Below are 25,787 nucleotides of genomic sequence, written 5' to 3'. Positions count from 1 at the left end.
CATTTGTACGACTGGCAATAAATTTCAATGCAAAACTAAGCTGGGCGATCGACAGTGTGTCACCAATAAACTGCAGGAGCAACAAAGAAAACCAAACCTGACTTTAAGTAATTACACTTGACCACCTCTTTCTTTCAATGTCCCACCTCTCTGCATCCCTTCAGTGTATGCATCAGTGAGTATAACAAAGAAAGTCATGATGGTAATTACTTCCCCCTGTCTCTACCCATCTCTCTATTCTTAGTCACCTTTCTCCCTTCCTATACCCTCTGAATGCCCCCCTGCTCTTCCCTTTGATTCATTTCTGCCCCACATTTTACTCCCCACCCTTCTGTCCATTCCCCCGCTCCATGTGTCCTAGATGAAGTGATTAATCTTGTCCTTTCCGCTACCTGTTGCCCCCGCCTGACCTTATGAAAAGGCAGAGTAACTCAACCAACAATGGATGTGCTGTTCAGACAGAGACGGATAGAAAGACAGGGAGGCAAAGGCACCTAGCAAAAAATGGTGATGGCGGTAGTGAGGCTACGAAGTTCATCTCAATCTGCAACCTGTGTAAAGTGTTTGACACACACAAGAACAAATCCTGGGCACAAATCATATATTACCAAATTCAAACATACAGTGTGTGCATGATGGCATTAAGGATTAATTAATTAAGAATTTAAAAATGTGCGGTGCGTGCCGTGGTGGCGTAGGAGTTAGCGCGACCCATAGTTGGAGGCCTTCAGTCCTAGACGCGGCCGTCGCGGGTTCGACTCCCGGACCCGACGATATTTGCCGCATGTCTTCCCCATTTCCTGTCAGCCTACTGTCATATAAGGGACACTAGAGCCCACAAAAGACCCCCTGGAGGGGTACAAAAAAAAAAAAAAAAAAAAAGAATTTAAAAATGTGCAAATTGTGAAGCTACTCATAGTGCCAGACTAAAATACTGTTACCTCCAGTTGCAACTTGCACATTACAACAAGTGTGGGACAGGAACATTTTATTTTTGCCCTTCACAATAGCTTATTATTGTTCTGCAACACTCATAATATAATTTTTAGCTCGGGGCATTTCAGTCATTAATGAAGTCTAATCAGGCTTGCTTATTGTGGCTGGATTGCTTGTTGTTGTTCCAGGTTGGCAGTGACAGCCGCTCTCGCTCCTTCACCTCCTACCCCGCCACCCTCCTCCAGTCTCTCTTGTTTATTTCTTCAGCAGCAAACATCTTATCTTTTACATTACTGTGTCAACAAACAGCGCTGCCATTATTCCATTAGCACCAAACAGGCTCTTTGACGCTGCCGCGTGCCGCCTGTTCTTTGGGTTTCTAAATGACCCGCAGAATGTTGACTAAAACAGCCAATCCAGACTCATCAGTCCGTTTGGGTGGAAGAGATTTTGTAATAAGCAGAACAATCAACAGTCTCACCGCGTATTGGGAACTTCCCTGTTTTTCAGGCCGTGTCTCAGCTTGGCAGCGACATGCCACTGGTTTGGCTGTGTTTATGCCATGAGGGCCTGAAGGAGTAATTTTCACTGCCACTGTTGATTCCAATTCATTGTGCTGATTGTGCCGATTCTGCACAATAATCTTTGTTTTGCCAGCATAAACAATTCCAAGCAAAAGGCGATGGGCTGAGATTTGACAAGTTTCACCGGAGAACGAAAACAAGCAAAGCTGTCTTTAATGTTCATATAGAACGAAAGCAGTAAAAGAAGTGCATCTTTTATTAATGTGGTAGCTTTGAAACATCTTGTTGTGGTTTATATGTTCCTACATGCTGTTTTTTCCAACACCTCAGAAAGATAGGAATGTTAAAAAAGCCCGCTTTACTGCACTTTATCCAAAATCAAGAGCTTTCTGCACATTCTCAACAACCTAAGTGGCAGCTTACCATGAATACCACACAACTCCATGCAGATATTTGTTTGGCAGCTGTTGTGATTAGTCAGCAAAACATTTAAGGCTCGACTTAATTCACAAATATGGCCAAGCAAACATAAATTAGACTTCCACTGATAAGTGGAGGTATAAAAAAAACTGTATAGCCTGTGATGGTTCGCTGGAAAACAGCTTTACGAGAGCTGACTAAGAGCTGCAGTTTAATGTCCAGTTTAAATCTGTGCTCACCAAGCCAAAGTTACCCACATGGAACAACCAACTCACACCACCTTCAGCCATGCTGTTTGTGTAGATGCAATCATTGTGCTTTCAAATTGCATTTTCAGTTATATGACCTTTCAAGTAACCACATGCAACGTCCTCACACATAGACAGATACCCTCCAACATTAACAAAGAGAGAGTGAAATGCTCAGAAAATAGGGAGATGAGAAAGAAATAATTACAAAGCGTTGAATAATTCCGTGGAAATATTTATGACATAAAAGCTTGCGGCACGCGGTCCTATTCATTCTGGAGACCAACACATAGGAAGAAAAAGAAATCATTATGGGGCTACTGCCCCTTGCTTTTATACTGCCACTCAGAACTATGCAAAGAGTGTTAAATGGTAAAAACAAAAATCACAACTACAGTCCATTTCTTAAGCAATTGTTTATCAGAATAAAGTTAACAAGAAAATAGGCGCATTGTTATGTTCACACAAATCAAGGGATTTATCGGTTTGGATTTGACTTGGTGTGAGTACACAAGTCTACCTGTGTGGAGTTACAGTGCAGAAGAGGAGGTCAAGCTGTCTTAACACAATTGTTGTCAAAACTAGAGTGAAATGATGTTTAGCAGCACAAGATTTCAGCTAATACAATTTTTCTTCATCAACATAATTTGTAAGGCTGATGGCATTACTAATAAGAAGACATTACCTCTTTATTGTTCTTACTTTAAATCATGGAATTAAAAAAAAAACGTCTTTCATTCATCCATCTCAAATTCTATGGACAAGAACACCAGAACTATGAATAGTCTGAAATGATTATCGTTTCCAGATGTAAAATTAATTCATTCAATTACTTGTAGATGGGGATTAGCCAATAGACACAGTTTCACATTATTCATGCATAAAACTTGTCCTACCATTATTTCTAAGACCAAATCTTTACCAGTTATTAAAATAAAGCTGACTGAAACTATATATATGGAACAGTTTCTAATACAAAAGCGTCAGAGATAAAACATAGTTGCAAATGAGACTACGAAAGTAGATGACAATATTATAATTTTCTCATAGAGTTTCAGATTTGTCTAAGAGTACATATCCAGACAAATAATTTGATTTTTATTTTAGGCCATTTTAGATGCCTTACCATACACTGCACAGTGCAGACTGTAAACTAAAGATTAACTGGTTTCATATTTCAATTCCACTGTAATAATCCTATTACTACAGCTTCCATACAATGGAATAGGCTCTATTAATAATAAGAGCTTGTCCTTAAGGTTTAGAGATGGACATTTGTCTTGATAAGGACCAGTAAGAGATGGATGGAAAGGATGTCCAGAAAAGAACATGAGAAAGGCAACTTTCACTTTTAAAAATACTTAATTCCCGTGGATTTGGACCTCGACCCTACAAAAACCCTTCTTATTAAATTGCAACCTGAGAGTCAGTTTAAACAGTGAAATAAACTGTTGCTTTTCTGTATCATCCCTATAAACAGAGGTTTTAATATAAAACGAAGGCCATTGAGCCACACACCTGGCTCTTGTTGTTTATAGGGGTGTAAACCTGAATGCATCCTGTTGTCTTAAAGTGTGAACATGTGCCTCAGGATGTGTGTGGCAAAGCCAGAGCACCTGAGGGCCAGTGCTTTCGCTCTTATGAACTGTGTGACCTCTGAACGCCTGCTTAAACCTGATGACAGGCACCGCAATGATCAGACCAACTCATAGACAAAAAGAAAGTCATGTAGGAAACAAGATGCATTAAGTTAACATCAATAGGGTTTATTTAGGCTACCCTGGACGTGGACGATAAATAATGGCTGTAAATGCCAAACTAAGATGAGGGTGATTATAGCACTAATTAACAGAGCAAATTTGGATGTTGTACTTATTAATGAATCAGGTCCATAAAAGCAATTTTGTTTACTTAAATATGTGCCATACTATTTTCATAAACTGCTACAATTTACATTCAAATTAGCTGGTGTAAACTTTTGTTTGAGAATGGTTGCATTCAAGTTCTCAGCAGGCTTTACTGCTTTATGAAAAGGTTTTTTGATTTTTAGCTCCATGAGCTACAAAGAGTGTTCTCCAGTTTTCAGTGAAGTTAGGCACAATAATGGTGTGCGGAAGATATCAGCCAACCAAGCTGACCAAACAAAGATGTGAGGAATGTGCAGTGTGTTTGGAGAACTGTGACCTGAATGAAACAACTACACCAGTACAGTTTTATAGTGATCTTTATCCTTTGAAAACAGGACAGATTATTTACAACTTCACGAAAACAAGCATGTTGTAGGATAGCACAGGGGCTCTAATCTCCAGGAGCTCATCAGTTAAACCAGCGCAATGACTGGTTACCATGGGGAATCAGGCAAACGCAGGCATGTGGGGAGATGCTGCTGAACAAGGATTTAAACCAGATTATAGAGCAGGTGGTTCTGCTTATTTCACATTAAGCGCTGTCACTGGTGAGGCTGCTTGATCTTATAACTTTCAAAGCAAAGGTGGGAGGTTTTTGCTCTTTAAGGACTAAACAAACAAATGTCACTGTGCCAAACCTTGCGTAATATAGTTGATAGAAAACTAAGAACAAATGTTATCTTCTGGCTACTTTATTTCATACTTTACTTAGCATAAGTTGTTAAAGTTTTCTTTTATCTTTTAACAAAAGCCGTCTGAAAAAAAAACAAATAAAAGCAACATATTCTGATTTGTGCTTTATGCATGTTTTACTTCCAATTAATTTTTCTACATAGAATATTAAATGACAAATTAGTTGTTACTTCATAATAATGTGAAATGGAATAGTTTACGGCCACTTTCTTAAAGTAAATTTAAACTAACTCTAAATTTATAGAAATCTGAAATATTTAAAACAGCTGTTACTATTAATAGAACATAGTTCCTATTTTTCATAGAAAAATGCCAAACCCTTTTAGACTCAGCTTTTGATCCTTCTGAGTTCTTTGTGTTATAAAATAAAAACATTCACCAAGAATTTATAGCACCTATAAAACACGTGCCGTTTACACATGGTACTAGCAAGACTAGAAGGAAGGACATTAATGTATCGAAGGAAGGACGTAAAGGAAGGAGTGAAGGTAGGACACAAGGGTAGAAGGAAAGGTGGAAAGAAATAAAGAATGAAGAACATGAAAGAACAAGGATTTGAGTCTAGATATAAGAAAAAGAAAAAGGAAGAGCAAAATATAGGAGGAAAGACAAAGGGGAAAGACACAAAAATAGGCAGACAAATGGAAGAAAATAAAAAGGACACATGGAAAGGACAGAAAGAGGGGAGGAAAGTCAAAGGGGTAAAAAAGCACAAGAGATGGAAAGAAAGAAGAAGGGATATGAGAAATTGAGAAAGGAAGGAAGGACATAACGAAGGAAAGAACAGCATGAGCCAGGACATAGGCACGGAAGAAAGCAAAGACACAAGGATGCAAAAACACAACAGTGGAAAAGGATGGTGTATAGTGTGCTAACACACTATACACTATTATCTTTTCCATCCTTTTCCATATAGTATAGAGCTGTTAATACAACAATGACAAAACATTTAACATATTTAATTTTTTACTAAACGGGTCCCTGTTCAGGTGGGGAGAGCAACTAGTGAATTGTACACTAACTTACACAGTAGCCTTCTTCGAACCTTTGAGCCAAAGTTAAATCAGGAGCCCCAAAATAAAATACCAGACTGAGCACCTTGGACCCTGCAAACCTGCCAATAACAACCTCAAGAAGACTAATAACTGTCTTATCACCTCTGGTTGCCTTTCCAGCCTCCTAAAGGATGAAAAGCCCTTTTTACATGTGCAGAAAAGGCACAGTAAGAAAGATTTTATCTATCAGAAGAAAAAGATATTAAGATATGTAATTGGTGCCAGATCCACATTTGATTTGCATCTCATGTTCTCTTATATAACGTGATAAATTATCTTAGTAGCTGTGTGATGACACAAGTCCAGACTCTGCTCTCTTTTTAACGCATTGTTGCATGTATCAAGAGTGACAAGCCTGTTTTACATCCCCACCTGTGATCCAGCACACACCACCTGCTGGTGAAGCCATGATGTCAGCCTACAAGCACTAAAAACATCACAAGCAGGCCCCATCCTGCTGCCTCTCCTCTGGTTTCCTCTCCCTTTTCTGTTTTTTTGTCTTTGCCACCAAGCTGCCGTGCTGTTGCTTAACTTTACAAGAACTTCTTTTTTCTCTTCTCCTATTTCGGACCTTTCTCCTCATGCTGTCAGTCCATATCACATTTTCAGCGATCAGGGATTTTCACACTTTCCTAATGCCCCCCGCTCTCTGTTGTTGTTTGCCCCAGGGCAGGAAAAAGCGAGCTCTTCCTCCACTTAGAGACAAAAAGGGTCAGGTTGAATCAGGCGCTGACAGGACTAAGCCTCTGCCTCTCTGATGTGTCTGCAGCAGACATGTCACTGCAATGAGGTAAAACAAGAGAGAAAACCTCTTCCTTGCCCATTAAGAAGACATCAAGAAAAGCATTTACCTCAAAGAATATAAATATAATAAGTTTAGTTAAGGTAAACATAAAATATTAAGTGAACTGTATGCGCCAAGAACTTTATCCCCTTCAATTTTCTCTCTGGTTTGAGAACAAACACATTTCCTGACATGTTCCTGAACATCACAAGGAACGCCGCAATCTTGAGGGCAAGTGTTTTTTTCTTTTTTCAACTCTTCCCTCTCCTCCTTACCTGTCATTCTCAGCTCACAGAGGACAACACCTACAATGGGATAAGGTTGAAGAAGCAGATCAGGACGTAAATTGGTCTTTGTGGGGAATTAGACCTGCGAGGTGTTTACACAGGTATGTGGCACATTACACATACCTCCTGGAACACATTTACATGCTGAAACTGAGAAGGAAAGAAACAAAGAGGCAATCAAACGTAGATAAGTAAATGAGTAAAATGAGAAGACTGAGGGCAAAGTATCCATGGTTGAAGTATTCATACCCAATGGCCATTTTTATTCTCAGAAGCTGAGACAAGTTTCAGGATGCTGAAACCATAGTGTGAGACTCCTGATCTAACCCAGTGGCTGTTTTGTTTACAGTAATTGTCCTGCTGGGAGATGAACTTTGATTTGGTCACTCCAAAACATTTGTTCTGTTTATTTCAGTAATTCAGAGGTGGAATCAGTGAGTGAATTGATGCACACACCCTGCCAAAAAAAAAAAAAGATCATTTATTTTACCTCTTATTCCAAACTGATCTATGACTTTACTAAATAATTTTGTACAGTTGTGAATTGAAAAATGTAACCAGTTATAATTATTTGTGATCCTTCAATGTTAGAAAAAGAGACTTACACAGCAATAACAACTTTTTTCAGGAGACATTGGTGACATGATGACGTGCAACAAATGTGAAATACAAGCTCCATGAGATGCTCCTTTCTGAAAGTCCTCAGGCGTGGTAATGCACTGAGCGCCTCTAACCTAAATAAAACTCTAACAGAGTGACACCATTAAACCAACGAGTAAGTCATGGGAGAATTAACACACTTTAACAAGACTGTTGTCTGTGTCTGTGAACTGGAACCTATCGCTGTAGCATAGACAAAGCAGACATGATGTATACAATAGGAGGCCATGGGGCAACCCTGGCAGTTTTGTCAGATGCAACGTTGCTCTGTCCCCAGCTGATGCATGGCGGTCAGTGTGTGGCTTGTTATTTGAGCCTGATTGAGCTACAAAAAACACAGAAAGACTGCAGGAACATCATGTTCCCACACTGAAGGGAAACAGAAGCAGATTTACTCTGGATATTCATTCAAATGAAATAAAAGTGATCACAACTAGCATGAGTGACTTCTACCTAGTTTACCTTTCCTTACTCCAGTGCCTCTTAGGACACTGTCTCCTAAGAGGCAAGAGGCAATTTATTCTCTTGGCTTTTGACTCTTGAGCAATTTTTAAAAGTTGGACTGGGTCTCTAATGGCATAAGCTCAAAATAGTCAAGTCAAATCTACAGTTCTTTTCAAATGAGAAGCTGTGGCAAGACTTGAAAACTGATGTCCATAGATACTTTACCTGTAATTCAACTGAGCTTGTGCTATTTTGAAAAGATAGATGTGAGAATTTCAGTCTCAAGATGGGTAAAGGTGGTAGAGATAAACCAGCCTTGCATGTGTCACTACACTTCCACTACTTTGTGTTGGCCTGTCATCAAAGAAAAATGCACTGAAGTTTTTGGTTGTGATGTTAAAAAAAGGAACATCTCAAGAGGTATGAATAGCTTTGGAGGATAGAAAAAGGACAATATGAATTAGAATCAAATTGCAAAAAAAATTTACAAACATACACAGGAATATAAAAGAATATTTCTGTGCAGTTTTGGGGTGCATGTGAAAAGAATACAAAGGTGTAAAGAGATTCCAAACACGAATACTGCCACACTTCTTACTTGTTTCTGAGGATTTGACAGAGAAACTGATGCAGGTGAATGATATGGAGCTAAAGTTTCCAGTAATCTATCTAAATACTTGGTTATGTCTACATGTGTGCACTGGCTGTAATTTAAATATGAGTACGTGTTCAACAGCATACACAGATACAGCTTGCCCAATACAACCTGCCTTCTGATGACATGTTTGCATGTACACCTAATGATTAGTGTAAGCGTTAAGGTGAAGTTGTCTAGACCTGAATCAAAGACGGGACAATCTGGGGGAGGTAAAAACTGCTGGCTTGTTAGCTGTCTGTGCGCTGGACGGTGGTGGGGATGGTGGCGGTTCAGTGAGGCCTGCAGCTCTCCTGTGGTGAGTGACCTCACCGCCTGGCCCCTGGCATTGTGGCAGCAGCACAAAGCCATCCAGGGGACAGAGACAAGGGGCATATACATCAGTATGGGGGGAGGGAATGGGTGAGAGTGGACGCGGACATGAATGAGCAGGAAACAGAGAGAGACAGGGAACAGAAATAAGGGAAAGACAGAATGTACTGAATAGAAAAAGAGATGAAAAAGAGGACCACGAGACTTTCAGGAAAAGCACTCATAAGAGCATGTGGGAGTAAAGCGGGAGAAAGTTACAAGAAAAGTAGTCAAACATCCCCTAAGAAATGTCTGTTGTCTGTTTCCTTCTGCATTCGGTTTACTGTTCTCTGTGTGCTGCTAGTAAGTGAGAATCTGCAAATTGTCCCCCAACTCCAAGAGAAAGGCCAAAGCCCAAGTTAATCTTGAATAGATGCACTCCTTTATTTAATGTCATTACAACAGATGAAGAACTTATGGAGAAATGCTACCTGTTTTATCCATATATGGCTAAAACAGCTATAAGGCAACAACAACAGGCATTACCTTTTCTAGAGATTAATGATCAGCTGTGGTAATGATAGCTGATTTGGTTAAATGCTGGGCTATCCGTCTTCCCACCCTCTTTGTAGCTTTGTCTCATCACAGAATAATTCTATAAACAAATAATAAAGCAACAAATTTGTCTCTGGTTTGTTTTATTCATTACTGCACCCATCGCCAGTACACGAAAGATGTTCCCCGTCAATCTGCACGGCCTAGTGATGAAGGTGCAGAGGTCAGAGTTTAAGGGGCAGGGGTCAACTAATCAGTCACTTCATCAACTCATTACTCAGCTTGTTAATTAGAGGATTAAAGCAGGCAGGATGAAGAAGCAGCACCTCTTCCAAATCCCTCTTCATCACTGTACCTTTACTTTAAAGTTGAACAACATTTGTCTTTATGTATCTTAGAAAAAAACTTTTCTATAAAGAATTTAATTATTTACGATGTGAAGTATTGCATACATTACATTGTGAACATTATATCTCTTGAGCTACAATGACTGAATAACTTCTTCATTTAGTTTGATTTTTAAATGCAGAAGCATGTAGATTTGAAGAGTACACATGCAAATGGCAATGAAAGAGCTTGGATGTCAAAATTCAACACATTCACAGACATGTAAAATGAATGTCAAGTACCAGAAATATACAAATTGTGAGAATCTGTGGAAAAAAGTAAGAATTCAACAGGAAAATTTTCATCTGCTGATTATTTTTACAGAAATGTGCTTGGAATGTAGTCTCATTAAGAATGAGCGTAGGAATGTGTTTGATTTTAATTCAAACATCCTACATGTAAAGGTGAGCCTAACTTTGTCAGCCCAGAAACAGAACCTTTATACTGTTGCCTGATGCTAAGTGATGTTATTGAGTTATTGCAGCAATATTTGCGTAGCAGTATTGCATATATGCGGTATGCACAATGTGCGACCACAGTGTTAAAAACTAAGGAAAATGATGCTGACATGTTCTTTACCTAAGATAGCATTGTTTCTATTTTCCAACTTCTTGTCCCATGTCTAGTATTTTCTGTCATTTTTAAACTAATTTCTTAAGGAAAAACCTTAAGGGGAGTAAATGATTTACACTCATTTAGACTGTAATCCTATCATTACCCAACATTAATCACATCAAAACCACATGCTTTTTCATTTCGAAACATATTTACAGTATATAATGGGTGCAGCAACTAGATTGCAATGCTATTTTTAACGCTTGTAGGAGAATTTCCTCATCCAGGCTTAGCAGACTGTTTATATGGACACAGAGAACAAGGCTTTAAGAGTGTGTTTTATTCCCCAAGAGTGGTTTGTGGTATGGGGGTATTAGAAGACTGCAGACAGGCAGGAGGAGACAACTTGATATGTTTATATGGGTCTTTGTTTTATCACAAGAAAAGCTGGAGATCATCAAGGTGTGTAGAGAAAAGCAAACCAACGCCCCTGAAAACTCTATTTATTACTATCAGATGTCTTATTTCATGTCAAAATTTGTACTCGGATAAGAAAGTAGTTTTACATCAGGATCTATGTAGAGGTGATAGTGCCTCCTCTGAGCATTTCAAAGCACATATTTTGAATGAGTTTTAATTTGGGGAAGTGATGAAAAGATAAACTAGCAAATTAAGTTGCACCTGGACGACATGGCTATTTATACATCACAGTATACAGTAGAAGCTGAGGCCTTACACCTAACTCCATTATCTTCCTGATATCTGAATATTTTAAACTTTTATCTGGGGCATTTCCTTATCTTACTGAAACCTAAACACATAAATCAGATATGCAGGTTATGAAATAATTTCCTCTGATAGGATAATTTTTGTACACCTCTATCTTTACAGCAGCAGGTGGCTGGACACTATGTGAAATCAGACACCTGCTTACAGCTTATCTTGAGAAAGTATGTATGTTTGTGAGGGCGTGTCATAATGAGGTCATTCTGGCAGCTAATGGGCAGCAGATAGACGGGCCTTTCCTTCAGTCTGCTGGCAACAACATCCTAACAGATGTTCAGATATAACTGCAGAGACCAACAACTGTCTGAAAAATGAACAGATTACCACAGATTTCTCTAATGGTTTGGCGTTTGCTTATTTGCGGCTGTTATACCTTTTAATTTAAAGTTATTGCAACAATTAAGTTCTGATGGAGCTGGTCTTATTTGATCCAGTCAACTAAAGTTTAGAGAACTAACTAAGTTTAGAGAAGCCAAAGTTAACCTGATGCAGCATGTCTGGTCAGAATGTGTCATCGACTTCGCTGGACTGATGTTTCCTGATACATATGCCACTTTTCAACATCTATTATGAGGCGTAGCCATGCCAACAAGAGATTTGTTTACACGCGGGAGCAGCTGGAGGAGCTTTTCAAGGCCAAAGTAATGCCTGGAATAAGACCAAAATCTTTGACAGGCTGACTTGGAGATGTGACGGATGTAGGGCAGGGGCATAGCAGAAAATAAGAAGGGGAAAGTTTAGCCTTTCTTTCCCTGATAGCCACAGAGGTTGTGTGATGATTGACAAATAAAGAGGACAGAGCAAACACTGTGATATGTATGTAATATTCAGCTTTCAGACAATGTGAAAAGCCAGAAACTGCAGAGCAAAGGTTGACAGTATTTGATGATCTTTGTATGCTGAATACCAAAACATTGACTGTGAGTTTCCATTCAGATTGTCCACTGAGCCAGTTCACCTGTTTTTTCCTCCTGAAGGTGACGTTATCAACCCGGTTGATGCCAGGCCACAAACAAAACCCCAAAGCATACATGGAAATCTCTAAAGATTTTAATAAAGCCTCAATCTCTGATAGATTTCAACTTTCTTGAGGTTTGTCAACTCACTTCTTAATCATGCTTTTCTATTTCATTTTAGTTTTCCTTTATTGTCCTTTTTCCCTTTAATTTAAACAAGAATATGTATTCAATGTTTAACATTAATGATTATAGTACAATTTTTTAAAATATGATGTAAACTTATGACAACAGCAAAGCAAAACTGCATTAGAACCAACTTTATGTATCCTTCAAAGAAAAAAAAAATTCTTGGAGTCAAATTATCACAGGAGATATGGACATTACTAATTGAAGAAAGTGGTTCTTCAGGTTCCAGCTGGTTATCACTACCACATATGCTATAGATGCATCTTAATCTACTAATGTTCTGCAATGAAACTCATTAAAATGCAATAAAAACTCAAGTGTGTATGATCTTATAAATGAGATGCCTTTGACTGATGGTAGTTTTCATCAGAATGCATGTATCCATGAGTGTTGGTTTCACAAATACATGCACCGTTACAACCCTAGATTAAAAAAAAAAAAAAAAGAACTCAGGTTTTACTTCTATATTTCTTTACATTCCTTTCGATCACTATAAATGCTACAAACTGGAACCAACGCTGAATAAAAGCAGATTAATTAAAAGTCTGCAAAGCAGCAACATTTTATTTCCAAGCAGCTGAGGAGGCAATGACTACATGCAACGCATTGGCGCACATGCGGCTGGTGGAGCTCAAAAACTTTGAGGCCATAAAGTTTGACATATGGAATGGCGTGTTAATCAAAGACTCCACACTCCCAGCTGGAGCAGACACACTGGGAAAACATTCTGACATGCTTACTTGAGAATGTTCTTATTAGTGTGTGTCTGCATGTGGACACATCGCGCATGTGTGAACAAGTTCCTCATGATATTGTCCTTTGAAGAGATGGTGGTATGTGCACCTGGTTATGTGCTAGTGTATGTGAGCTAGTTTCACACTTACACTATAACTATTAGGAAGAAGAATCAAAAGGGTTCAATACAATGAATGTCAACATGGGGAACTTTGTGAAACAGACGTTAATGGTCATGTTCTAAAAATGTGTTCATCATCTGGATCAATTATCTTCTGTATGACTCTGTGCTGTAATAATACATTTTGTTAGGCCTGCACAAACGTAAAAATAAAGGTTCAACTTTACCTAACCAAAAAAAGTACCGTCGCACACAGTGAAAATAACATATTATCTAAAAGTCTTAGTCATAATACCAAAAAACAAACCAGTTGAAGTGACAAAATGATTTCATAAGGAAGTAATTCTGGCTGTCCTGTAAAACATGGTGATTAAAATAAATGCTTAGGTTGCTAGGATTGTCCCTAAATTCCTAGAAAGGCAGATAAGTAAGTTGAGAAGATGAAATGGCTTAAGAATGACAGATATGGTGAGATGGGATAGTACAACAAGAAGAAACAAAGCCACATAAAAAGAAATGAAAGCAGAAGAAGAGCTCTGCAGACAGCAGAGAAACAAAGAGGCCTTCATTGTTTCTAATCTTGCTCACTACTGAAAGGGATGATAGCATAATATGTTTGCTAATGGGGGAACAAATCTTTGGCGCTCAGCTTACATAACTGCTGACTGACTAATCATACATGCTGCCTGAAACACACACGACTGTCAGTCAGAACATTTCTCCCTTTGTGTGAGCTAAAGTTGAAACAAGATACTCAGATATGCTGTACAAAGAGACGAATAATGATTTTGTTCTCACTATCTGACATTAAATCAGACTAAACTTTTCCTGTTTTACATTGGTAATAATTATAACAATTACTTCTTTTTGCGAAATGCCAGAATAATGAGGGTGAGAGTAGAGAAAACGGCTTAATTTCAGAAGTTTACATAAACTGACTCAGTATTGTACGTATGGCTCAAATTCACTCAAAAGGTTAAAACTTATCGTTATTAAAAGATTACAAATCCATGCTATCCTTTTCCACCCTTTCAAAAATTGTTTGAAGGGATAGTAACATTAACTTGTGTAGACTTCCTACTCAAGTTAATGTATTTAGCAAATAGAAATAATTATGATAATTCTATCCTAGCACATGTAAAGTTTGGTCTGATTTTTTTTTTAAAAAGTACAATTCTATTTACCATGCATAAATATCTGGTTTCAAATGTACCAAATTAAAGGTATTTACACAATATAAATACATATAACTATATTGCCTAATGTACTGACTGATCTTCAGAAGATGACATTTTAATAATGTACAAGTATTGTGATGTTAAATACAAGCTAATACCAGAAGTAATTGTCAACTGTCACTAACTTCTCACACACTAGCACCAGATCTGCAAGAACATCTGACAAGCCAAAGAGCCAGCTGCTTGCAGTCTGAGAGGAGAGCAGAAATGAAAGGGTAGGAGGCTGAGAGGCGGCTCCATCTGCTGATCTGCGTCAGTCAGAGGCAGCACTGGCACATCTTGAGAAAGTCAACGTCCCTTACTCTCCGACTTCGCCAGTGCTTACAGCAGATGGCATCAACTTATTCTTTAATTTGTAGCTTTGTTCTGCTTCTCTCTTGTGGTTTGTTGTAATTGTGATTTTAAATTACAGCAGATTATCAAAACTGTGCATCATGGTACCATGTTATACAAAACTTCGCCTTTCAATTCTGTTATATTCTTGGCTTCTAAACCAACTGATTCATGTCAACAGGCACTCTGGGTTTATTTGTGCTGTTTTACATTTGTAAAAGTCTACACTTTTGAGCATAACTGCTAACTGTTCAAGTTGACAGTGAATTTATGAAAACCTCAAAGTCATAAAATACTATCATGGCTACAAGTGAAACAAAGAATAGAAAGGACAACAAAACAAAGAGTAAAAACAAGTTGCCAACTTGCTGCTTCATAAGTTATTATTGTAAAAAGATAATATGCTTGGGAAAACCACTTTAATTCTCTCCATGAGCAACCCTAAGTTTTGTTTCCAGAGTTAGCTGATGTCTTCAAATACATTAATGTAATTTTTATTATCATTTTTGTCAGATAGTATCTGTGCAAGATATTATATCTCATGGCCATTTGATCAAAACTGCAGAACAATCAAATAAATTTATTTAGCCATTTTCCATCTGTGTGTCTGTTCCATCCACCCATCCTCTTATGTTGCAGGAGAAATCGTACCTTTTACAGATTTAGCATTCCCAACATTCCCCTGTAGTTTCTTTCCAGTGGTTTATATGTTTTGATATAGATATTATATTGTACTATTATAACATAAGTATAATTCCAGATTCACAAGCTGCTTCAGAACAAGAAAGCACATCTAAAAATCCTACTGCATGTTTACCCAAAACTTTCAAAAGGAATTCTTGTATGAATGATATTAATGGTATATGCTAACTATGCCTTTTAGAGAAAGCAAACAAGACAGCCAGTCAAATAAAATCAATTTTTTGCATGGCTTCATGAGATGATGTCAACTGCATTACATGGCTTGGCATTGCAAACAGATTTGTGTATATTAAAACCCGATGCCTTATCGTCTTTTGCTAGGTACTTTTCTTGTTGGGCCCGTAATCTGCCATGTCAAGCACTCAACAACGTAGTTTTTTAAACTGTCCGGACTCATCGCATGTTGCAGCCCAGTCGAGGCTCCTTCAGAGGCAGTGACAGGCAATCAGAGGCACGCTTGCCAGCGCCAAGGGAGCATTGAAGACTGTCAGCTGATGAAAGAAAGGAAAAACTGTGTTTTGGGTTTGGTCCGTGTGGGCTCTAGCCAACAGGAAAGCGCCAGTGTTTTCCTCTCCATGGGGCATAATGGATTCTCTCCGCCAATGAAATCCTATTCCAGCTGGGACAGATGTAAGCATGATGAGAAGACGGCTAAAGAGAGGAGGAATATGAAAGAATACAAGCAGATGATGAAGAACGGAGGGATTGGTGAGGCTTGCCAGCTTTATGTTAAAAAACAAATGGGAATAATTCTTGGCTTCGAACTAGCCTCTAGACCACTGCTATATCAGTGTATGCAACATGGTCATGTTGCCCAGAGAGGTTACTATATCAACCAAAAACATAATGCAATACAAGTAGACAGGGCCCTGCCCCAATCATCAATGTATCACTTCCTTGGCTAATTCTGGCAATGCCCAGCTCCTCGGCTTGAGTCTTCAACATTCAAGCAGCATTGACAGGCAGTGGTCACCAGGTTAAAACAATGGCACTCATACATATTTAAAAGAAAGTCAAAGTTTCATCCATCAAAACTCATTCAAAGTTGGCGTACACTGGGCTAAGAAAGACTTTGTACCTTCTCTCATTGTCATCCAAATGAGCAAACAACACATTCTTTGAGATGGCCTTGGCCAAGGCAGTCATGGTCTTGTAGTCCTTAGGAATCACCTGCATAGACAAAGACATAATTGCAGTTAAGTGGGCAGCAACAACAAAGCACAGGTGGAACCATGAAACAAACCAGGGCAAACTGACTTCAAAAGCTGACCAAGATGAGTAATTAAAGAGCAGCACATTGGCAAACCCTAAAAGACATATCCCACACATGCATCTGAGTATTTTTGGGAATGCCCATCTGCTCAGTCATAACACTAAAATGTCACAGATCTTAAAAAAAAATTCACAAGAGACCTGAAATTATTCATAAAGCATGCATTTTTTTTTTGTCCCAGATTCTGCGGTACATGTTCAGGCAAAAAGGGGAACAGCAACATCTGAAGCCACAAAAAAGAAGCTGAACACAGAGGTCTGTGTTTATGGTATCTAACATATGCCAATTAGAAAAATTCTATAGAGAGCACAAATAATATTGAAAACATAAAAAGGAAGAAAGTTTTATAAACCCAGTGTCTTTCTAAAAGACCAAAGAGATGTAGACTAGTGTGTAAGTATGTGTATTTGCCTTTCATTCTAGGAAAGAGGAGGGGTTAGGCTGTAATTAAGTTAAGGCAACAGATGTCTCCACATGAAGACAACCACACTGCACAGTGTACAATATGCACACAAGTGCACACATAGCCACATCACACACAAATGAAGGAATACTACATTTGTATCATCTGTAGGACTACAAATATGACTATACAGCAGACAGAAAGAGAATGATGCTGGATTGAGGAGGGACACAAATTTTTAGGTTGGATATTATATGCAGGAGATTATTAATTATGAGGATGCTGGGGCTGATATCCAGTACAAGGCTTTTGCTCACCAAGATACATAGTTTTCGGACCAAAAGTGGCATCCACAGAACTCCCTGCAGGAATCAGCAGTGAACCTCTCATGTTACGTGCGGTAGAAGAAATAAGACTAAGGCAGTTTTTTCTGTAACTGTGTGAAGCCTTGATGATGCATATTTCTCCTGCTTAAATTAGCAATTGAGCTTCCCCTGCTAGTGAAAAAACAGGGAGAGAAATGATAAGACAGGATATAAATATATGATAATTGCAATGAGCCAAAAAGCACTGTTTTACCGACTAAATCATCCATGTTCTGGTGTATTTTCTTAGATGTGATAAATCCTGTGTTTAGCGACTGTGAAAGGCTGTTGCACCACAGTCAATGTTCAACCATTTTTATCTTTGGCCACAGCAAAGTGCTGTGTGTTGAAAGCAGTATTCATTTTATACTGTTGCATGGTGCACACAATACAAATGAAAGACTTTCTGGGTGCAGAGCCACGTGGAGCCACTTGTGGTCTGAAAACTTCACTAGTCCACAGAAGCATAGCTCCTTTCTAGAGCCACTTGTGTCCTCTGCATTAACAGTGTTAGTTTTTGTGATGCAGCTTGAGGCTCCCAGTGGACATCGCTACAGAGCTTCTGCAGAACTTGTAGCAGAAGAATCTGAAGGATATACATTTCTAATATTCAAATATAACTACACAATTTAAACATTAACTGGAATGTGTGTTTATTTGAGCTAATGTTGGATTAGCTTTTCTCTTTTTTCTGTCTAAAAGGGACGAATAACTTCCATTTAATTGGCTGATTTGCTATTTGTGTAAACAGACTCTTCAACAAGTATGGTTAATAAAGTGGCTGGTGTGTGTACATCACACCCATGTATGTGCAGGTAGAAACCAACATCACACCCATGTACGTGCAGGTAGAAACCAATAAGGTTTAAAACTCTAGACTGCTGCTTTTCCTGCTTGGTGAGCACCTTGTCCCCTCCAAGCGACAGGTCTATTTTATATTAACCTACAACAAAAGTTGTTTTTTTTTCCTCATCAGAAATGTTCAACATATTCTGGTTTTAGCAATGAGACACGCAGTCTGAGCTGCTCAGTCTGAAACCCCGACTGAGTGGAATCTCGACATTTTAAGACAATCTGCTTTTTATGGCAAAACCATTTTAATCATATGAGCAGAGTTGCTGATTGTTAAAAACCAACATGGAGTTTCACACTGGATCTGGCTTCATGTTCTAATTTAATTTTGATTAACTTTCCTCTGACGGGCTTGTTGTGTAAGTTAAAGACATGCAATAAATTGTCTATAAACGCCACTGATGTGGTTTTGTGTATTGTGTGTTGGGGTATACATTTGTGAGAATGTGAGTCTATAAATGGGAAAAGAGGGGCGTAGAAAATACACGAGCTGAAGATAAAGGCGGGGCTTTCACAGCAGCACAGGCTCTGCCAGCAAGACACCTTAGACCGAGAACTGCTAATGCATGTCAGCGCAGACACACACCTCTCTCTCTCTTTCTCTCACACACACACCCCCACACAATGTGCACTTCCTGCAATTACTATGTGGTGATGTCGGCTTATGCTGTAATGTCATTATCTCACAATTCATGTCAGGTTAATTACAATTTAGAAAGTATAGGACTGATGCAACGTCTACGCTTCACTGTGCATATGTGTAGATGAAAGAATGTGTGTGAGACATGAGTAAACATAAAATATAATTTCTGCAAAAAGTACAAGCTACAAAAGCCTCAATGAAAATGTGGACATATAATACTGACAACGTCCTAATATTTCTTTCATTTGTGTGTGTGTTCATTAAGGCTGTTGTAAACAAATATTTTAGTAATCACATTCTATCAATTATTCTTATTATTAATCAAGTAATCGGATAAAAAAAAAAATAAAATAAAATATTGGTAAATCTAACATAACATTTCAGAAATCAACTTCAATCCATTTTTATATATTTGAGCCTCCCTAACAATTACTTTTCTGTAGTTTAGAAAATTAACCAGTAACAATAATAACTCACTTTCTAAGTTAACCTGAAGAAAAATAATACAAAGTAATTACTTGAAAATTGGATGTTATGCTGAGGGAACTTAGCAACAACTCATAGGTGGAAGTGATAGCGCTGCCCAACACAAATAATAACCCGGCCAGAACAGGGTGTGCTAATTAATAAAACTTAATTTAATGAAGCTTCAAGGCATATACATTTTTCTCGGGGAATTTTAATAATTTAGGTACTCGAATCATTGGAGGAATCGTTACAGCCCTGGTGTTCATGTGTAACTAGAAGATCAAAACACAAGTACAATTTTTTTTAGAACAGCCCTATTAATTATGGCAGCACATCTTAATTTACTTGGGGCAAAAGCCTTTTGATTAAAATGCGTTTTAGCTTTAGCTACAATTTAGCCATAGACTAATATCTAATTTTCACCTAGCCAGATATCTGGGAAAACAAATAAATTTTTATACATTTTGGCCTTTTATCCACATAAAAACCAATATCACTAGAGATTATTATTAAGACCATCGCTGAGCAAAGGGAAGTTTTAAGAAAACTCTATATCTATGTTTGCATGTGTACATGGAAAAATGGAGAATCGGGGTACCATGCATTTCAGTCTACGACAAATAACGTACCAACATTTCCACATGCTTGCTCCTGATTGACATCGTTGTTTTATTAACTTTATATTGCAATACACTATTTAAAATTAGTTCAATCTATATATATCTGTCCACACAACTGAACCGCCTGGTGCCATGCTTAAATGATTGACTAATATAGGTTTTAGCTTTGTGCTACACCTCCCCCTATCCATTTGGCATGTTTAAAACAACGCTCGGGGTGGATTTGGGTGGGTTAATGTAGATGAAAACTTTTCTGAAACCAATCCGTGTGCAAAGCTGTTTTTTTTTGGTGGCTGTTTTTTTGTTTTTAGAAAGACCTGGGTACGTGTGTACAAGGCCCTCCATCATTTCTGTATCATTTTATTCATAGAAAAATCTCTGTTATTCTCATCATAGTTCTAGACATACTCTATCAGTTTTTATTCCCCTTTCAAATACTGTCACATAACATCCTAAACATTTTAGTTTAGGACTCAGCTCAGATTCAGCTGAGTAACATATTTCTGAAATCAGATGGATTTGTCATGCAGTGTGCCTGCTCTAATTGTGCACAAACCTGAATATTGCTGTTCAGAAATACTCTCCAACCAATCTTGAGCTATTTTGCAAGTTGTGAAGATGTGTACCCCAAAATATCTGCAGCTGTACCTACTTTAAATGGTGGTGATTATAAAGGTATGACACACTTTTAAGTTTTTTTTAATTTGTAAAAAATAAATACATACATAAGTAACATGCTCACAATCACTAATTATGCATTACTTTTTGTTAGTCTATCCACTAAAAAGTCACATAAAATCAAAATAAAATCCATTAAAGTTTGTGGCTGTAAAGTGTCTTGCAAAATAGGCATGAAGGCACTGTAGCTGCATTGTTATGCAAGTGCTGACAATGTGATGCAAATGTAAACCGTCATAAAAATAGTGATTATGAAATGCAGATACAGTCTCAGCGTTGGTCCCGCAGATTTGTTCAGTAGAACATTCACCATCTGTGCAAATAAATTCACTGATGTGTCCAATTCTGTTCGGTGATGGCTTTCATAAATTTTACCGATTCTTCATCTACTGCCATTCTGCTCTTTTTGTCCATCAAGATGGCAAGTTGGAGGTTTTGAGCTGATGTGTAATCTGACCTTGCGTACGTAGCTGACAGCATCCTCCTCGGTGTACACTTCCGCGCTGACTCCTCCCCTGCGGCAGCGGGCCTTGACGACCGGGTTCGGAGGAGGAGGAGAAACCTCATCGTCGTGAGAGTCTGACTGGCTGTTAGATTTCTGCCGTGCCATGATCTGCTTGCATTCTTCCTGTAAAATGAAAGACATAAAGATGTTAAGCAGCCACCATTTTCAGTGCCTGAACAGGAAAAGAAAATGCAAGCAGGCATCGTCCCACTTTAAGATAAAGAACAACAGGTAGCAAAGACATCAGAGGAGACCCAGGAGGCATGAGGCTGGCTGTGCTTCCAAACTCTGAACACAGCGGGTGATGAGTTATTGACTACTTTCTTGATTAAACCATTAGCATACGAACTCAATTAAGGCACTGTAGCTTTGACAAAATGAGAGTGCTTCAAGAGTGGGATAATACCTTCTGCAAAAGCAAAACAATAAACTGACAGCAGCTATCACATTACAAGTGAAATTTAAAGGAGAAAAGAGCAAAACTTTTAATGCCATAAATTGGAATTTTTTCTGACAATAGCGTAAGTGTACCATCTATTTGCAGTTGCTTGTTCAATCTTTCTTTATATAGCTGAGTAAGCAATCTCAGCTATTATTTGTGCCTCCAGGCCAGTAGATGGCTCCAGAGAGTATTTGACTTCTCACACATGGCATATACTGTATGTTAAAACTTCGGAGTTTCATAGCTAGGTTTGTGTAGAATAACCTTACTTTTAAACATGCTTTTATGGTTTCTGGACATCATATTTGGAGCTTGATTTAAAATCAAGATTTAGTTAGGATTCAGAACAACTGAAGGGCTGAACGATACGGCTGAAAAACATCAAGATATAAGCATTTCATATCAGTCGATATCAATAACTATTGACTGGTTTATGTTTTAAATATCCGAAATCCTACCAAACTGGTGGTGTTACCTGTACTCTTTCCTTCAGTTTCTACTGCATGCTGTTGATGTTCATTTTTAAGCAATTAAGAATAACAGTGCGAAAACCTTAAAGTGCTGTGCCAGTTACTCAACAGGTTGTTGCTAAGTAACCAAAATGCAAGTGAGTTAGTTACTCACTTTCATCGTTGTTAGTTACAAACGTTAGTAGTAGATGGTGAGCGATATCGCTAACTGAAAGTGGGGCCCCTGAACACATTCTGCTAAGGCCCTGTGTAATCTTGGTACGGCTCTGTTCTTTACAACTCAGGCAGGCAAACCTTAAGACAAAATAATCTGGTAAAAACTATCACAGCAAAGCTGATGTAATTAAAAACTTCATAGACAACAGAGAGAGCTACAGTAGGAAGAAAAACACATTTTCCAAACTGAGAACAAACATTAATCTTTGGTCAACAAAATATGGAGATGTGTTGGAAGGGAACGAATAACTGATGAATATGGTCGGGCAAAATCCATTCCCCATTTTGTCTTTTGTCAAGATTCCTATCAACAAACACAGAAGCCCGTTTTTGTGGCTATACAGTATTTCTGATCATGGCTCATGTTCTTTTTGAAAGAGAAATTTAGAGCAACTGCTGTGTCCAAACCATGGGAAACTGCCTTTTCAAGAAGGGAATCTTTTTTTCTAATTTTAGCTTTTTATAAAACTATCCTTAAATAATAAATAAGTTTAACTGAGCTTAGCTGAACCTTATTAAAATACAGTCAACAACATTTGTGATTTTACTGTAAGCAATCACAGACAATGACTGAATAAATATATAAGTAGAAATATTTCTTCATCTGTAAGGTAATTGTCTAAAAATCTAACATATTTTTATGCAGAACTGGGCAAAAGTCTCCTTCCATTCCTGACATCTCATTCCAGTCATATGTTATATAAATAGATTTTTTCCTGTATGCAGAACATGTACTGTGAGTTATATTATGGTCTGGTTCATCGGTTCTTCGGGCTTCCTGTTGGCTTTTCAAAGGTTTTATTTCAGTTTTAGCTGATTATCACAAACTGTAACATTAATCAGTTTTCATCGCTTTATGAATAATATTATTATTTGAATTTAGTAGCATGATAAATTGTTTGTAGTTTTGAAGGCTACAAACAGCAAGACGCGCAAGATGTGAGGAACAAACATGTTAAAAAGCTCTGTGATTTGCTTGATCTTTAGCAGCTGAAATATTCTTGTTATTCAGAGTTTTTTACAGCATGGTACTCAAGTTACATCTCAGTGCTTAACATTTTTGGCCAGGTAGCCATTAAAACCACGACACACCATATCTATAACTGTGATGAAACGGTAGCATTTTACTAAAGGTTCTCACACCATGACTATTACAAAGTACCCATTCCTTTCATGAGTATCTAACCAATTAATTAAGTTTAAAAACCATCAATTTGTTGAATCTGACTTCTTGCTATTATGAATGATGCATTTTTATCATTTCCAAAACACTTCTATCCAATTTTATGCCTCACTCACACACAATCTTACTGTTCAACATAGGCTGAGGAGCGGAAGGAAAGAAATAGAGAGGAAACAGACAACTTATGCAAGTTTGAAAACACCACAAGAGATTAAACCAGAAAAAGGCCCCTTTTAGATCTGTGTTTAAATTCTCTAAAAAATGTCCCAGTTAGAAAGTCAACAAGGAATTCATTAGCTTGCACTGTGACCCAGTCTATGAAATAGTACCCAACTAATGAATTAACCACAGAATCGCTCAGTTTCACTGCCTGTCCTGTCTGAATTTAAGTGTTACTCCTCCCAGATTTACACTTACAAACACGAATCAGAGAGGCAAGCAAAAATACTCCCAAGCACACACTTTCACGTGCTTCTTGCTTACGCACAATCGTGAACCTGAGAGAACACAGCCTGCAGCATGAGAGGACAATAACACAACTCTCTCTCGCCAACACATGCACAGGCAGACTGCAGAGGGAGACGGTGAACACACAAACACTGTTAAATTAGGACGACAACATCTGCAATCAGGTAACTTATGCATCCGAAGAGGGGTTAATTTAAGAAAAAAACATGCATGAAAACATGAATCTTTCAGCTTCACATTCACAAGCACTCGCTGGAACTATTCTAAACATGTTTATCTAGTGATAAAACCCAGGTAGCAAACTCCAGGTCAGGTTTGTCTTCAGAGGTATTTACCATGGCATGTAGGGCCCTCGGTCAGGCCTGCTGTGTGTCCCCCAGCAGCATCAAGTCTCACTGTGCGTTCATGGGAATCAGCACACATGGATTTCCATCTCATACACACCTGACACACATGCCACAGTGCATCAGCATCTTCCCGTTAAAAGCACAGGCAAGCAGCAATAATCCAAGCTGGCTGCGTGAGACGAAGAGACAAAGAGCGATGGAGAGCCTCCGGTCCCCACGGCGATGAAAATCTGATCACAGCAAAAAAAGAGCCCGACTTCCCATCGCTGCTGCAGCACAACTCTGTGTCGCTTGTTTTCTGCCCTCTGTCTGGCTCTCTCGCTCTCGCACTCACAATCAGGTGGCGCAGTGAGCGGGCTCTTCTTGCTGCCCTCCGTCACTATGACAACTGGGTGCTGGAGGAGTCTGATCGGGAAGACACAGCAGCTCGGAGATGCGCTCACGTTCGCGCACGCACAAGTTCTTCTGACGCCTGGTCTGCAAAATATCTCTGGTCCAAGTGAGTCAGTTAGCAGAACGGGAAACGTCACTTTTCCTCGGCACGCACTTCTGTTCGGACCAAGTGGTGCGTCTGTATGTTGAGCACCACATTCTCTCACTTCCGAACCTCCTCTTTATGCCAGAAACTTCTTTCTGACCTGCGTATTGATCTCTACTACAGCCTTTCTTTTCAGATCAGATGGTCCAATAATACAGGTAGTTATCCACCAACACTCTAAATCTCATTTACTTTCACCAGTTATTGGTAGGTCAAATAAAACAAACAGAAATGATATTTTGCTATTTTTCCTGGTTCAGTACTGGAAACTTTTCACAGAATAAAAAACTGATCAGAAAAAGGTCTAATTTTGTACATTTCAGATTAGAGATGCATTTCAATGGATTGGATTAGAATAGCTTTGCAAGACTGTATTATATAACTTCCTCACACAGACTGATATGTTTCATTATGCATTTTCTGTTATTTTTTATGATTATGACTTGCAGCTAAGGAAAACCCAAAATTCAGTTTCTTTAATAAGCACATTATTGGGTATGAAGGTTTTAATCTTCCCCTTGAAAACACATTAATACCAATGTACTGGTACTTGTGACAGTGTGGGCTGGAAAACATAATCAGCATCTCTAAACCTATCAGTAGAGAGAAGCATGAAGGGCTCTTAACTTCCTGGATTACAGATATTCTATCAAGGGGGCTGTTATGCATTTATTGTTTATGCTGCTTTTTCTACAACATTTTTTCCTTCCAATTAACCTTCCATTATTGTGCTTGGATACAGCACTCTGTCACAAGCATGATACTTCAATTGTGACCTTTTGTGGTTTACCCTCAACAACCGTCTGCTGGACAACTGTGAAGTCAGCAGTCTTCAGTATGATTGTGTCGGGCATA

General features: G+C 38.4%; 1 protein-coding gene across 2 annotated transcripts in view; it reads right to left on the bottom strand.

Annotated features, from left to right (window-relative positions):
* Positions 1-25,787, bottom strand: part of prkar1b (protein kinase, cAMP-dependent, regulatory, type I, beta) — a 68,173-nt gene that overhangs the window by 30,759 nt on the left and 11,627 nt on the right. Inside the window, exons 1-3 of one of the 2 annotated variants that reach the window (XM_032587538.1) lie at positions 24,383-24,807; positions 21,221-21,391; positions 16,540-16,631 (exon numbers count right to left, since the gene is read on the bottom strand). In XM_032587538.1, the coding sequence (XP_032443429.1) occupies positions 16,540-16,631; positions 21,221-21,391; positions 24,383-24,385 (266 nt within the window). In that variant the 5' untranslated portion in view covers positions 24,386-24,807. Of the gene's footprint in view, positions 1-16,539; positions 16,632-21,220; positions 21,392-24,382; positions 24,808-25,787 lie in introns of those variants that run through there. The other variant, XM_032587537.1, reaches the window with a different exon arrangement.

The sequence above is a fragment of the Xiphophorus hellerii genome, chromosome 16 (assembly GCF_003331165.1).
Source record: "Xiphophorus hellerii strain 12219 chromosome 16, Xiphophorus_hellerii-4.1, whole genome shotgun sequence".
Classification (NCBI taxonomy): domain Eukaryota; kingdom Metazoa; phylum Chordata; class Actinopteri; order Cyprinodontiformes; family Poeciliidae; genus Xiphophorus; species Xiphophorus hellerii.
The sequence above is the reverse complement of the archived record's forward strand: the minus strand, read 5'-3'. Positions and strand labels throughout refer to the sequence as shown.